The following is a 14,765-nucleotide window of genomic DNA, read 5'->3' on the forward strand; positions in this document are numbered from 1 at the left end:
ACATTGTATATGGTTTTATCTTCTCCTGCATTATGTAACTTCTCTTATACCATTCATTTTAGCTTCTTTGGTGTTATTTCCAGCAAATTACTTGAATGGCATCGAAAAAAGAAAAAGGTGGTACCCATTCGTTTCTTCTCTTCCGTAGCCATAAACTCTTCTGACTATAAAATTTACGACTTCGCAATTCAAAACTCATAATTAATTCTCAGAAATGCTGTAAGTATCGAAAGTGATATATCAGATTTCATCAAATCGTCTCGAAGCACCTAGTTCTTCTTGTTTTCATTTTCTTGAAACTAACTGGAATAATTTTGAATCTTAGATTCATCAATGTGACTAAAATGAATGGTCCCTTTCAAGTTCTCTATTTTAGCCAAATATTCCAAAAGTACTTAAACATAATTTTCATGCTTCGTTCCTCGCTAATCCTAATCCTAATCCTAATCCTAATCACTTCTCCATTCCCATTACAAATTTCTCCAGCTTCCTCCATCGTCATCAGGAATCCATTCAACCGAGAACAGCTCGGAACAAAACACTGTTGGTTGCATCACTCGATTCCGCGAAAAAGAAGTACGATGATAGAAAGAGAAGGCTATCGACGTTCCTCGGCAAAATCGGCTCGGAAGAATGTCCATTTTCCTCGGCACAGTTCCAGACACCCCATCGGGCGAAGGGTTCCCGAGGCAGATACGGCCTTTGCCAGGGAGTGCCTTTCCCGAAGCAGAAAAGCGGCAGAAAGAGAATCAGAAGAAGAAGGAAGAAAGAGGGAGAAGAAGAAAGAAAGAGAGAAGGGGCCTGGTGGAATAGTGGGGCCCAGTCGGTCGAAGTCTCACGCCTTCCGTCAGTCCTCAGTCTGACGGGGAGCGTACAAGCGTCAACAGCCTCGCTGTTCAATTCCTACCTTCTCTCCGTGCGCGTTCTACCATCAGAAACCTCGCTGTGGAACACCAATCTCGTATTCCACTTCTACGTACCCAACACGATCCTCCAGGGGCCATAAACAAGAAATAAATTCGTCAAAGTGGGACCAGTCGTCAAGTGAATGCGACCTCAGCGCCATCTATGCGAAACACAGTACAGTAATAGTGAAGAACATAGGAAGTAACCGTTGAAAGTTCGACTAATAATATCGGATAAACGCAATCAGGATATAGGTACACGTATATCTGGACATTTATCCAAGTTGTGAGTGCCGATGAGACATAGAGGAACGTCAGAGACGACGGCCTGCGTGGCTGACGAGGCCTGTCGACCGCGCCTCTGGATTCCAACGGCGGCGACACACTCAGCGTGCCCGTTCGATCGTCGGTGAGCGTTCCCTCGGTGAAAAGAGCGTGTACCTGTCGGTGGATCGGTACACGTGGAGGTAAGGGGCAACCAGGAGGACGTAGACGCCACTGGTGTACACCGCATACCACAGGAGGACCTGGCTTGAGCGGCTGGTAGAGAAAGGTGGGAGAAAAAGGATTGGTGGGGGTTGAAAAAGGTTGGTAAGAGTCGGGCCGGGACGCGTTGGTAGAAAGAAAAACGGACTGACACAGAGGAGGAGAAGGCCAGGTAGAAGAGGAGACACGGCCAGGTAGCTAGTTGGTGGGGAAGTCGTCAGAAGGCGGCCATAATGGCCTGACGCGATCTCTCGCGAGCGGCGGCTACAGCTGCTGCGAAATAGCCGAGAGCGGCTCTCTCGTCCACGCACGCGTATTTTGCAACCGGGCTACGTCTTTGGAAAGTGACTGCGTAATCGCGAGTGGAGTGTGTTACCTGGTGGAGTCCTCTGTAACGTTGTTCCGTGTGTACCTTACAGTCGCGTGTGTTCCTTGAATTCTATTCAATCGAATCGATGGTTACACGGTGTCCGATGATTCGATGGTTCTGAATGGTTGCTGGCTTCTTTACGCGTAGTATGTTTCTGCTCCTCTTCCGAGAGTATTCATCTTGATAGAAGAGGATAATAAACCAAAACGACGTAGAAGAATCATCGCAAGAATCTTCGGTCTACTGATCAGTGATCACTAGTATTGGATCCGACGGTCTGACCTAACGAATACAAAAATGAGAGGTGCCAATCAGGATACGGCGACGCCGTACTGTCGCTGCAGAGTCCTTTACTTAGGCAGCTCGGTGCCCCATGCGAGTAAAGAAGGTTTGCTAGGGGTGCAAGAACCTTTGAGAGAATTATACCCAGAACAGGGTGCCTTGGGAGCACGTGGACTGGACTCCTGGCTGAGCGTCTGGAGCAACGGCCTGCTGCTGGAGAATGTGGACGAGCATCGCAAGAAGGTCACCAGGTTCTTTCCCATCGAGGCGCTGCACTATTGCGCTGCTGTGAGGCATGTCAAAGGCGGAAGCGGCGACGCCTCGAACACGAGGTTCCTTCCCTTGGACTCTCCCTTCGCTAGAACGCCCAGTGCCAACCATCCGCCGCTTTTCGCCGCGGTTTTGCGACGAACCACGGGTATCAAGGTTCTCGAATGTCACGCATTTATATGCAAGCGCGACATGGCGGCCAACGCCCTGGTCAGGTGTTGCTTTCACGCGTACGCGGACAGTAGCTACGCCAAGGGCCTTGATCCCTCTGCCACGACGACCAACGGAGTCACCGGTGGACATCCTTCGAATAACAGTCTCTACCACACTCTAGGAGGATCCAGTACTACCCTAGACAGTCCACAAGCGACTCGTTTAGACGCTACCTCAACAGACGACCTTAGCTTGTATAATGGAGATGAGAATCATAAGGTTTGGGCCAGAGGTCGAGAAGAGGTAGACGGTTTATATCAAGAACAGGGGACTCTGAGAAGCACCAAGGGTTCCAGACCTCGTCAGCTGGTCGCTCCACCTCCTCCACCGCCTCCGCCCCCTCCACCTTCTCAACCTTTGCTCCTCGAAGAATCTTCATCCTCCTCAGTCCGTAGGAAAGCGAACAAGAAGCTCAAGAAGCTGAAAAACCGATCCTCTCACGAAGATCCCTTGCAACAAGCTCACCTTCATCCTCAGTTGCATCAAGGAATATACACTAATGGCCATGGACACCATACTCTGGGTCATCCAGTGAGGCAACAGCACTATCATCCTCATCCTCTGCCACCTAGCAGTCGATCAGTCGCAGGAACTTTGGCCAGACCAGCGCCAGTTTTATTGGTACCAGCCGCAACTTTACCTAGGAAAGCTCACCATCATCCTAAAGGGCTCAGACCGATTCCAGCAGCCGCTCCAATCGTTCCAGTGTACGCTCCACTACCTGTAGTGCCTCCTCCACCCGCTGCAGCCATTTATCCAGCTGGAACTTACGGGACAGCTGGAAACAGAGGCAGAAGACAGCATCTTGAGGCGGATTCTTCGACTCTAGGAGCTTCCAGAAGACTGGCTGCCTCTCACGCGGATCTTACCACCGCAGAGATGAGCAGAGCAGCTGATAGCCCAGAGAACGAGTCGCGTTTTGGAACCGGAATCTATAGAAGAAAGGGTCACTTGAACGAAAGAGCGTTCTCATACAGCATTCGCGCGGAGCATCGTAGCAGAAGTCACGGAAGTTTGGCCTCTCTGGGCTTCAGCGGGCAAAATGGAAACGCGCTGCCCAAAGAAGAGAAGAAGGACAGGGAGATTGCTCAGTTGGTGGCTGGTTTGAACCTGGATGACAGCCCTGAGAGGGTACAGCCGATGCCAGCTAATTCGAGGAGCGGTTACTCGCACCATCAGCAACAGCTTCAGCCTCTACCTAGGCCACGACCTCGTTAGGAATTTTCTGGATGTCGATTCTTATTGTAATCATGAGAATTAATCGATGAGTCAAGTCTGGAAGTTATACAGTCGGTCCAATATGAAGGCAGATGTTGTTCTATTTGGATTCTGGTTGTTGAAGACGCTTTGTTGCTTCATGGTAATGTGAAAAAGCTTGTTTGAGACTGGACCGTTTAGTCAGAGACCAGATAGCAGTGTGAACAGACGACTTGGACCGATTGCCTTTCTGTTTGTTGAATAAGAACGTATGGTGTTGTCCATTGTTTTGGATGGAAAGTGATTTTCATAGGAAATTTGGACTCGTTTTCTGGAGTCTATGGACTGTTAATCGAGGCACTAGTTTATGGGGGAAAAGATTGGTTCGTGGTGTTAGCGTGGAAAATCGCGATGGGTGGTCGAGTGCCCGACTGGTTCAGTTGGCTTTCGTTTCTTGGAAGAACCTTGCCCGAGTAGGAAAATTACGGATAGGCAAAAAGCTGAAGAACACCCGGCCTCATCTTCGTCTCGCTGGTTTCTACCTGTGACCTCGATCGTCTTATCTCGAGAGTCGATCACCTTTGTCGAATTCAGGGCTTTGATCGTGGGACGCATCGAAAAAACTCGAGTAGAAATCCAATTCGAATAAATTGAGTTTTGAAGTATTTTTGTGAATTTTCAGATGGGGTTTTAACATTTTTATTCTTTTATTTAGAATTTCTTCGGTTTTATTTATATCTTACTTGTTTTCTTCGTAAGTTTCCAACTTTTGCTATTTCTACTTTTTAATTTGGAATTTTATAATTTTATTTATGTCTCGATTTTCTATATAATTTGAAATTGATTATTTTTCTTGTCGTTTTTCGTTTGACAAAAGGTTCGAGAATTTTTATCGCGGCTGGCGGAAAAGATTGACGGCGACGTAATATTTTTGCGCGACCTTCCTGTCGCGAAATGAACAGGCTAATTGGACGAGCTCGAATTATTGTCGTCCAACGAAGATCGTTCTAATGGCTGGAGCTCGTTAGACACAGACACGCAACTTTGCAATGTTTCCTCCGAGTTGGCAGAATTACAACTCTGTTTAGGATCCTCCTTCACTAACAGAAAATTACTCAGGAATCGTTAAAATTGTTCAACAATCAAAAAGTCGTCTTTTTCCAATATTGCAATCGTTCTTTATTTGACAATTCGTTAATGAATTTATTGCGCATGAATTTTTGAAATTTTTACAAATTAATCATAATATAAAATTTTGCTTAAAACAATTAGAGGATTTATTAAGAACCTTTTTAAGAATTTTCTCTCTTTATTTTTTAAACTTTAGAATTTCTTATACTCGTTTACAATATGAAATTTTGTATGAAACTATTGGAAGATCGTCTTTGTTTAATGAAATGGTCATTTTTCGTTTTATAATTTCTCTATGAATTCGATTGAAATTTCTTTGTCGTATTAATGTTGATAACCTCGCTATGTTTTGTTATAATCGAGGAATCGTATCAGTGGTTTCCCCTAGAAAAGATTACGCGACGGTTCGAATCTCCGACGCACGAGTTACAGCCGACTTGCTCGTGAGAACGTGAACGTTAATCTTAATTGCATGAGAAAAAGTTATACGGCGAGGGTTTCGAGAGCCTTAAGAAACAGAGAACTTTGCATTTCACCGCCTTTCTTTCGTATAATGCTTCGGGAAAAGAGCGAAATAATTAAGACGCTTAGAAACCATGTTGATCAATTCAATGCATTGAAGCACAGCAAAAAATAACGATATTGCAAACATTACTTTTAAAAAATCTGTCTTGAAATTTACAATTATTTACTATAAATGAATTTATGAAAATCAGTAAACTTGTTCTTCAGAAGTGGAATGTTTCATAATATCAAGGCAATCTTGCGCGGTTAAACTGATATTATTAATAAAATTTTACAAGTTATAAGTTATCAGTATTAACTTTTCTATATAATAATCAACAAGTTTGACGAGAAAAGAAATTTAAAAAATTGTGATTGGATTTTTTATGGAGATTTTCTAAAGCGTAGAATGCATATAAAATACGTATAAGATAAAAAAATATTCAAAGTGTATAGTACTCGTTATAATATTGATTATAATATTATTAGTTATTAAATTGTTGTGCAAGAATGCTCAAATATAATAAAATTAACTAATTTACAAAAGACAGGATTGAGCCGATTTTGACTTCCGAAAGATTCTCATCCAACATTTTCTACGCCAAAATTCTTTACCAATAATTTACACGAATCTATCAGAAAGTTAACGCAAACACGAGGAATGAACGATCAACGTTATCGCTTTCACGACAAATCAGGTTTCGTAAACGCGATTAATTGCGAACTGGCCTTGCGATATTAGCCTCAAATCCTGTTACGACCGCTAATTACTCAGATCTATGAAATATCCCACGCAACACATGGTAATTACGATCGTTTGCATGGTGTTCGCTTCTTTATCTTTTTATTTGACCTGCAACACGATGAGAAAAATGAGAGGAGATTGTAGGGGCGCCAACATTAACATGAAGGGGATTTGCATCGCATTCCTTTGACGTACGGCCTCGTTTTTCCATGAGAAAATGCAACGATAATGAACGACTGTTTAATAACCACGGAGACATCGAGATTGCTTAAGTCTAATAGTTCGACGCGATTTCGCGCTTATGAGAACGAAATCTGGGAAATCCCAGATGCAATCTCGAACACTGTGCAACAGTATCACCAGCTTACGAAGCTGGCAAACACGTTCCAGACAATTAACCTAACGATCGTAATTAGAACGCGGTTTAATGGCGAGGAAAATTTCGCGAGACCTCTAGTTCTCCATGTTCTAATAAAAAATTGTGAGATCATTTTGATCTGTGTGCCTTTTTGTTGAAAACATTTGACATTAGAAAATTTACACAGATTTGTCGTTGGCGATAATTTGAAAAATGATATCATTTCCTCCCCTTATTTCGAGATTAAATCGAATGCATCGATGAAATTTTCGTACTTTGAGAGAAATATTAAAAATTAAAAGAGTGAGCCGAATAGGTTGCATTCTCCTTTTTCAATATAATAATTATCAATAATTTGGCGATTATAAATATCAAATTATTTGAGAAATATCATCGTTTCTTACTTTATTTGGATGCTATATTATTGTTAATTTAAAAGAATTTCTATATTGTTTTAGAAGGATGATAGAAGTACAATATTTTTAGAAATAAACGAATCCAGTGAACAATACATGCATAAATAATGAAATAAAAATATTTAATAATCGTTGCTTTAACAAAATAATGAATATACTTGGATTAATAAGTCTAAAATATTGAAAGATTATTTTTTAATTAAGATAAATTCTTTGTCCGTCGAAAAAATTACGTGGAGGGATTAGGAATTTAATTAACAGCATCGATGAAAGGGAAAAAGGGTCTGAATTAATTACCTGAAATTTTACCATTCGATTCAGAGACGCGTGTTTGCTCAAGCATCGAGCATGCCTGTTTCGAAACTGGTTACAGATACCTCGTATGCTCGGATGAATACACATTCCTATCGTCGCATATGCATATACAATTAGGTTCAATTATTATCGATTCGTGGTCGACGCGAGACTGTTACGCTTGCCGCGACATATTTCGTTATTCAACGTGGTTTTTCTCTCTGGCTTTCTCATCTATGCACTTTGAAGAAATATGTACTCTACCCCGATGAAAATGGAAAATATCTTTATTTATCCAGTCATCTGCCTTGTTTGACGTTGAGAATATTTTATTTTTAAGTTGCTTTTATAGATTTATTAAGCCATCGAATACGTACTTATGAATATTATTTAAATATTAGAAAAACCAATGCATTTGAGGCTTCGGCTTAAAAATAATCCATGGTCATGAGACTGAAAGGAATTTTTCGTTAAATACAATAATGTCAGTGTGTTATATTTAATAATATCAGTAAATAATAACGAATAATTTCATCAGTAAATATGCATTTCCTTGAAAAACCGGCAAACTTATTTCTATCGGTCTTATTAAATCAAGAATCGAACGCTATTGTAATTTCTTCAGCTTATAAACGTTTCATAATCTCTCGGGAGGAGCAAATCTTTTTTTAACTCCTTGTTTTATTATTAAAAGACGTCAATCGCCTGTCTGTGGCTGGAAGGAAAACAAAATCGGAAAGATTACACCGTCTACGATTCTCGACGTTCCTTTCTTGCTAGTCGAGATTGCGCAGCGATCTTCTGACAGGACGAGAAAAAGGACCTAAAAGGATTAAAGGCATAAACGTGGTTAATGATCGGCAGACGAACGTATGCAAATGAATGGGTATCGCGCAGCATTGCCTGGAAGCGTTGCTTTTTGCTGCTCGCGCTTCATCGATCGCATTGATCGACTCGGTGAAAAGTGTCGCTTCGGTTTCGCAACGAGTTTCTCCGTTCTCGCGACACGTAACTTGCGACGATTGCAATAAGAGAGAGAGAAAGAGAGAGAGAGAGAGAAAACTGGAGAAAAAAAGAATGAATTGCGTGGTAATTTCAAGGTATCGCGAGTGCAATGGACCGAATTATGCCGCTGAATATGTTATTCATAGATAGCAAAATCCCACGTGCGTTGCATGATTTCGTTTAGCAAGGTCGTAGATACATTTTCGATGAAAGAATTGAAAGGAGAATTTAAAACAATCTTTCGTGCAGTAAGATACATAAAATGTAGCGAAATTTTCAAAAATTAGAGAAATTCTGCATAGAGTTTGCAAAGGCCGAAATTAAAATGATGTTAATAAATATACGAAACTGAATAAAGAATCTCTTTCATAATAAAGTATAAAATCCACAAGAAATGCAAGAATTGTACATACAAACGAAGAAATTGTTAAAAATCAGAAAAATTCACAAGTTTTTCATAAGAACCACGTTCAGAGTTGATTTTTCCAAAAGATATATTCACGATCGACTATTTCGCTTATTCTTGCCTCCACGATGTAGTTGTGGGTTTAACAAACGGAAACAAGTACGTGGACAGGCCACGTAATCGCTTTTCGTAACCACATTCGGTGGTCGAAAGAGTTTATGAAACACTGACGACCCACTGACACTTATCAGGCAACAAACTGAAGTCTCTATCTTGCGACACGACGAAAATTCCTTTCACTGTGCGCAAATTGATTGTTCTCGAGTGGACTGTTCTTCGATTCTGATGGCGTCACTATCTCAAACCAATCTAAATACAGTCTCGTTATAGCAATGAAAATGTTTCGAAAATTGCTCTGAAGAAATTTCAATGTTAATTCGATTTTATGCAAACGATCTTCCAATTGTTCTGTTCGTTATAGTATTAAAAATGATTGGCTAAATTGGCCACTAAAAGTCAGAAAGAACTGGAAAGATACACAGAAGGAATTTCAATTTCAGTTGCATTTTATGACAAGGATCTTCCAATTGTACCATTCGTTATAGCAATAAAAAAATATTTGTCAAATTGGTTATCCAATTTTCCACGCTAAAATCACAAATTCTTCCCTTCGACAGCGAATCGTTAACTGTGCACGCAACGAGTGCCGTAGCTTTTATTCCGTAAAAGATCGATAAACAACGACAGCTTTAGCGAAGCGTTAGCCAGCATGGGAATCAGTGCCAAACGCCATAAATTGTCCGACTTTGCAAAATTGTATCGCGACTGTTTTTGCTCCTTTCAGAATGTCACGTTTAATTCCTTCGCTGTGCTGAATTTAACAGAAAGAAGTGTCCTGTTCCTTCAAACTTAATGGGGATGACACGCGAGTTTTCGTGAATTCGCCTAGTCATTAAGGTTATCAGGCTGGAACGGAAGTTTCGCTCGTTTGTTCCTCGAGGTTGACAAAAATTAGTTTTAGTAGCCTTTTTAACACGTTGCCTACCACGACGAACATCAGTCACCTACGTTACTATATTTTTTTTAGTATGTTTAAAAGAAGATAAATTTCATGTACTAAAAAATTATTAACAATATGAACGACTTAGGTAACATCGTTAGAAACAGGTGCGCAAATGTGATATAATATTTTGTAAAAATCGAATATTACACGATGCAGTATATTTCAATGTATTGCGAATCCCAGTGCAAAATAGTATATAAAAGTGTATATAAAATTCGCGTGGCAGTCAACGTGTTAAGTATCAGGTTTTACCATAAGTAATCTCTAGACAGCGGATTTTTATGCAATTTTTAGGAAATTTGAAAATACAAAATTGTAGAGAATGCACGTAATATAAAAGATCCAAAGTAGATAGCGCTTTCTATGATACTTGGTAGGTAAGACAATTTTCTACCAAAGTTCTACTTTTTTAAATATATATTCACAATATATATTCATAACATATTTATATCCCCAAAAATATGAATTTGCATAAAAATCCGCGATCTAGTAATCTCACTTTTTATGTTGCGTCTTGACTCGTAAGATAAAACGAAACAATACGTAGACTGCGGATTTTTACGCGATCATGGGATATTTGAAAATGCAAAACTACACGGAATACACACAATATGTGCAGTAATACAGAGAATATCCGAAGTATGTCACACACTATGATATTTTAGCAGGTAAAGAAAATTTCTGCTTAGGTTCTATTCTTCCAGTTGCGATCAGAAAAATTTTAGGTTTGCATAAATATCCGCCGACTAATAATAAGTAGTACGAAGATTTATATCGATGCTAATACAACGTGCAACCATTGAAAATACTTTACGATATAGTAAAACCAATATCACGTAAAATGAAAGTTATATTTTTCATTCCTGCTAGCTTTAATACATTTATTTTATTCTAAAGTAAAATTTACTCGAAAATAAAATGAAAGTATTGAAAGGGATACTAAAAATACTTTGTCCGCTTTTCGTCGAGCTTATCGAATTTGTTATTCGTAAATTTAGCTTCACAGCGAAAGGATCGAACGAAATCTCGAAAGAGCGACACACGGCTGCCTTCGACGTCCTCGGTTCTTAATCGCGATCGAGGACAAGGTTAACAGTTCCGTAACAGAGATCAGCCCGGTGTCATAAAAGAAGAAGAAAAAATCGATCTTCGAGAGTTGCAAGTCGAGCAGGAGGTGTGCAACTGGAACTTATTTATTTAATCGTATGTGCCAGATGATTGTATAGGAAGTTTCAACCAGTGGAGTGTTTTCAACTCGACGATAATTATTGTACTCGAAACAAACCATTCGATCGAACAGAATCGTATAAATCGTGGCAAATATTTGCAGAGCAAAATTCTCTTATATTCCTTCCTCGATGGAATTCAACCTTCGATAATAATTGCATCGCAGATAACAAAAAGATATCGTGTTTTACTCTGCGAATAATTGTACATTTCTGTTGAAGGGTGAAACGAATCGTTCACGGTCGATGGTAGTTACAGTTTCTTAGGATTTTCTCGCGGGAATTATTGTTATTAACTCTTCGTTTGACGAATAAAATCAACACTAACCATTAAAGAGTAAAGCAAAAGAGAGAGAGAGAGAGAGAGGTGAAAAGAAATTAACAGATCAAGGGAGAAATGGGCTGCTCAAACGAAGAGTTAAACGAAAAGCGGAGATTGCGCCATTCAGAAGTCAAATTTATCGAAGACTCATTTTTTAGAATCTTTTTATTTTACTTCAATAATAATAATAACAATAATAATAAGTAAATTATTGTTAATCGTTGTTCACTAGAATATATGATTTTACGTCGTTTGATTTTTGAAAAAACGCAAGATAGATGTCGATGGAGTTGATAAGTTTGGTTTCTGTGTGACTCAGTTGCGCGAGATCATGACGAAGCGCAAACGATTATTTATTTATCGTGGTCTGTGCTTGTTTCGCGGACGTGTACCGTAATGAAAATGTATTTATCACACGGCGAACGCGATGGAGTCTTCTCGCATCTGTTTTCTGGTAGCTTCGTGTTGCCCTGCATAATGCAAACTTCTCTCGTGACACGCTTATGTCTACATCCATCCTCTTACGTAAGCCTTGTAAAGATCACCGATTCGAACATGCAGAGTGCTATTTTCTTGTGCACGAAATATTCAATAAAAGTCGAGGAGTTTCTCTTTCAACTATTTATCTTGTCTAGTTTAATGTTAAAAAGGACATCGACTCAGGTATTCTTCAGGTATTCTTTTACTCTTTAGATAATGTAATTTTTGTTTCTATTGAGACCTAAATTGATATGAGGTACAAAAATTAAAGTTTTGCTGTTATTAATTAAATTTTATCGCTGTTAGCCACTTTTTTTAGAAAATAACCATTCCTCCGGAAGAATGCCGTTGGAAATCATAAGATGAAATAATTTTATCTTCGTCACTTTGGAAGACCGACAGGCATATCTGATTTAATTCGATTCAATTTTGTTGTGTTCCGGATTTTTTATTTTTTATTCCATATTTGCTTTCTATAGCGTGTCGTGATAAATTTTGTAAATTGGATAGTAAGCATTCTGCATGAGACGAGTTCGATTTAAGCTCGAAGAAGAGAGCGAAGACGTTTCTTCTAAAAATGGCGCGCATGAAATACCAGAAACGGAGATCCGTCCTATCCTCTTGAATTACTTGTGAACATATTATGTATATTGTTACGTGTCGATTGCCATGCAAGATTAATTAATAATAAACTAACAATGCAACTAAAAATCGGTCAGCAGAATTTTAATTTTCTAAACTGAAAGGAAAATGGAAAATAATTCCATGAGTGAGAAATAGCACAAATTACAAAATTTCCGATTTGGAAAAGTTGTTCTTAAAAATGACAACAAAACGGAACACTGAACATATTATAAAAAATATTATAAAAAAGAAAGCTTCCGTTACCTAAAATAGAAATATTCCTAATAGAAAAAGAAGAGAAATGCAACTCTAGATGTGGATCATCTTACGAACCATTCAGAAGCCACATTGATCAATTCCATAAATTGAAAAGTGCAGAAAAGCGATGATATTGCAAAACATCGCTTTTTTTCCATTCACCTTACAATTTACTATTATTTATATGACATCTTTTTACAATAGGCAAACTTAAGTCATTTGTTTCTTGAGAATTAAAGATTAGATACTAGAATCGTGTGCCGATATAGTGAAATTAGAAAATTAATAAAAAATTCTAAGAGGTTCATTGATATTTAATACTTTACAACGCTAGACTGCGGATTTTTCTGTATTTAGAGGAAATTTGAACTTTGCACATACTATGTAAAAATATACGAAATATGCAAAGTAAAATAATTATTGTCATTTGAGTAGATAAAACAAATTTCCATCTAATCTCCGTTTTTTATCCATATTCATAAAAATATAAAATTGCATAAACATCCGCAAGTCTATTAACAATAATTGTATCGATATGTAAGTATAAATAATTTTATGACAAATAGTACAGTTTTAGTTTTCTAAATCTGGTGAGACACACAGAATTCGATAGATGTTAACATACAAAGCAGCTTTAATAAAATAAGCAATAAATAACGTAATGCTTGAGTGGTGCTATGTGCTATTTTCAGTCGATAGCGATAATTAGTCACATGTGTAGACTTTCGTAATTGACTATACGCTGGTCTCTTCACACTCACATATTCGTCGACCACATTCCATTCTCGCGTGCAATTTTCAGGGTTAACCACAGCCGACGATACGCCAGTTTTGCGATCGCGGTAAACGTCCCTGGAATGCAAATCGCCTTGATTGGCAGCCTAAGTGGAACGCTTTTTTCCTTCTTTATTTCTCCTCGACGGTTTTGAAAACGAGTCTCGTTGAACTCTTCTATCGCGAATCCTTCATTGGTAGACCTACGTTAGACGTGTTGCATTTCCAATCCAACGTGTCGAGAATTTCAATGGAATTTCCTTGGATCTCCTTTATTGGCTCGTTTCCTTGTTTTCATCGACTTGTTCGCTTCGCTACGATTTCTTTGGAAATTTCCACGATGACTGACTCTTAAGTTTATTAATAATTGAAAATTGATTTCAAGAAGGTCAGCTTCTAAATCGTCCATTCGAAGATTCAGATATTCGTAATTAATACTTCGTCGTAGTAAATTAGAAATTAATAATTGGAGATTAGTTTCGAAACGTTTAGCTTCGAAATGAAAGTTTCGGAGGTCCGAAAGTTTTCGATTAATAATTAATTAAAGAAGATTAATTTCGAAGCGTAATAATGATCTTCCCGATATTTCTTATTTTTTATTTGCGCCACTTTTACGACTATGATAAACAGGATTCCCATTAACTCGTCTCCAATAAACGGAACTAACAAGTCTCCTAATCACGAAGAAACGTGTCTCGTTGCACATTATCACTGTCAATCGCCACGTTTAATCTACAAAAACAGCATCACGGTTGATTAGTCTTAAAATTCTCGTGATACGTAGATTACCGGGATCGAGGCGATGACACCAGCTGTTTAGACGTGCCAACCTTACGGCAGGTCGAGTGCATCCAACCGATTCGCGTTCCTACAGCTAATTATCGTATATTACGTGTTCGTACGCCACTTTTTTTTCCTCAGCGCTATGAAAGTCTCAGAACATCCATCTAAATTACGATTGAAATTACACTTTGATACTTGGACGAGCTTCTGGAATAGTCTTCGATGATGATAGACGATTACTTTGAACGATGACAAGATATAAAGAATATAAAAAGACAGCCTTGGATTATGAACGCGCGAGAATCGACCTTCGTTGTGCATCTGCACCTGACGTAACTCAGAAAATCCGTGTCCCATCTTTTAATCCGTTTTCCTTCTTTTGAAATCATCGATATCGCTGTTTGTAATTTTATCTTTAAAACTTGAATCCTCTTGCATAATACATCATCTAGGAACTAACATATTACGGATTTTCATACAATTATGAGATATTTGAAGGTACAAAGATTACTTTATATGTATTAGTTTTCTTAAATTTAAGATATAAATTGTACGATAATTAAAGATAATTAATTTTGTTTGAAGAAAAATTATAAAAAGAAAATTATTCTCAAAGAAGATACATTTTGCTTTTTTGTTTATAAAATCTTTCT

General features: G+C 38.6%; 1 protein-coding gene across 1 annotated transcript; it reads left to right on the forward strand.

Annotated features, from left to right (window-relative positions):
- Nucleotides 1-844: 844 nt before the first annotated feature.
- Nucleotides 845-8,249, forward strand: LOC139993666 (uncharacterized). The gene has a single exon (XM_072015587.1). It carries the CDS (start codon nucleotides 2,059-2,061, stop codon nucleotides 3,742-3,744), a length of 1,686 nt encoding a protein of 561 aa, XP_071871688.1. The 5' UTR covers nucleotides 845-2,058; the 3' UTR covers nucleotides 3,745-8,249.
- The last annotated feature ends 6,516 nt before the right edge of the window (nucleotides 8,250-14,765 follow it).

This window comes from Bombus fervidus, chromosome 13 (assembly GCF_041682495.2).
Source record: "Bombus fervidus isolate BK054 chromosome 13, iyBomFerv1, whole genome shotgun sequence".
Classification (NCBI taxonomy): Eukaryota; Metazoa; Arthropoda; class Insecta; order Hymenoptera; family Apidae; genus Bombus; species Bombus fervidus.

Bases quoted from the DNA above. Each gene is read 5' to 3' on its own strand.
- LOC139993666 (XM_072015587.1), top strand. From the start codon at position 2,059: ATGAGAGGTGCCAATCAGGATACGGCGACGCCGTACTGTCGCTGCAGA.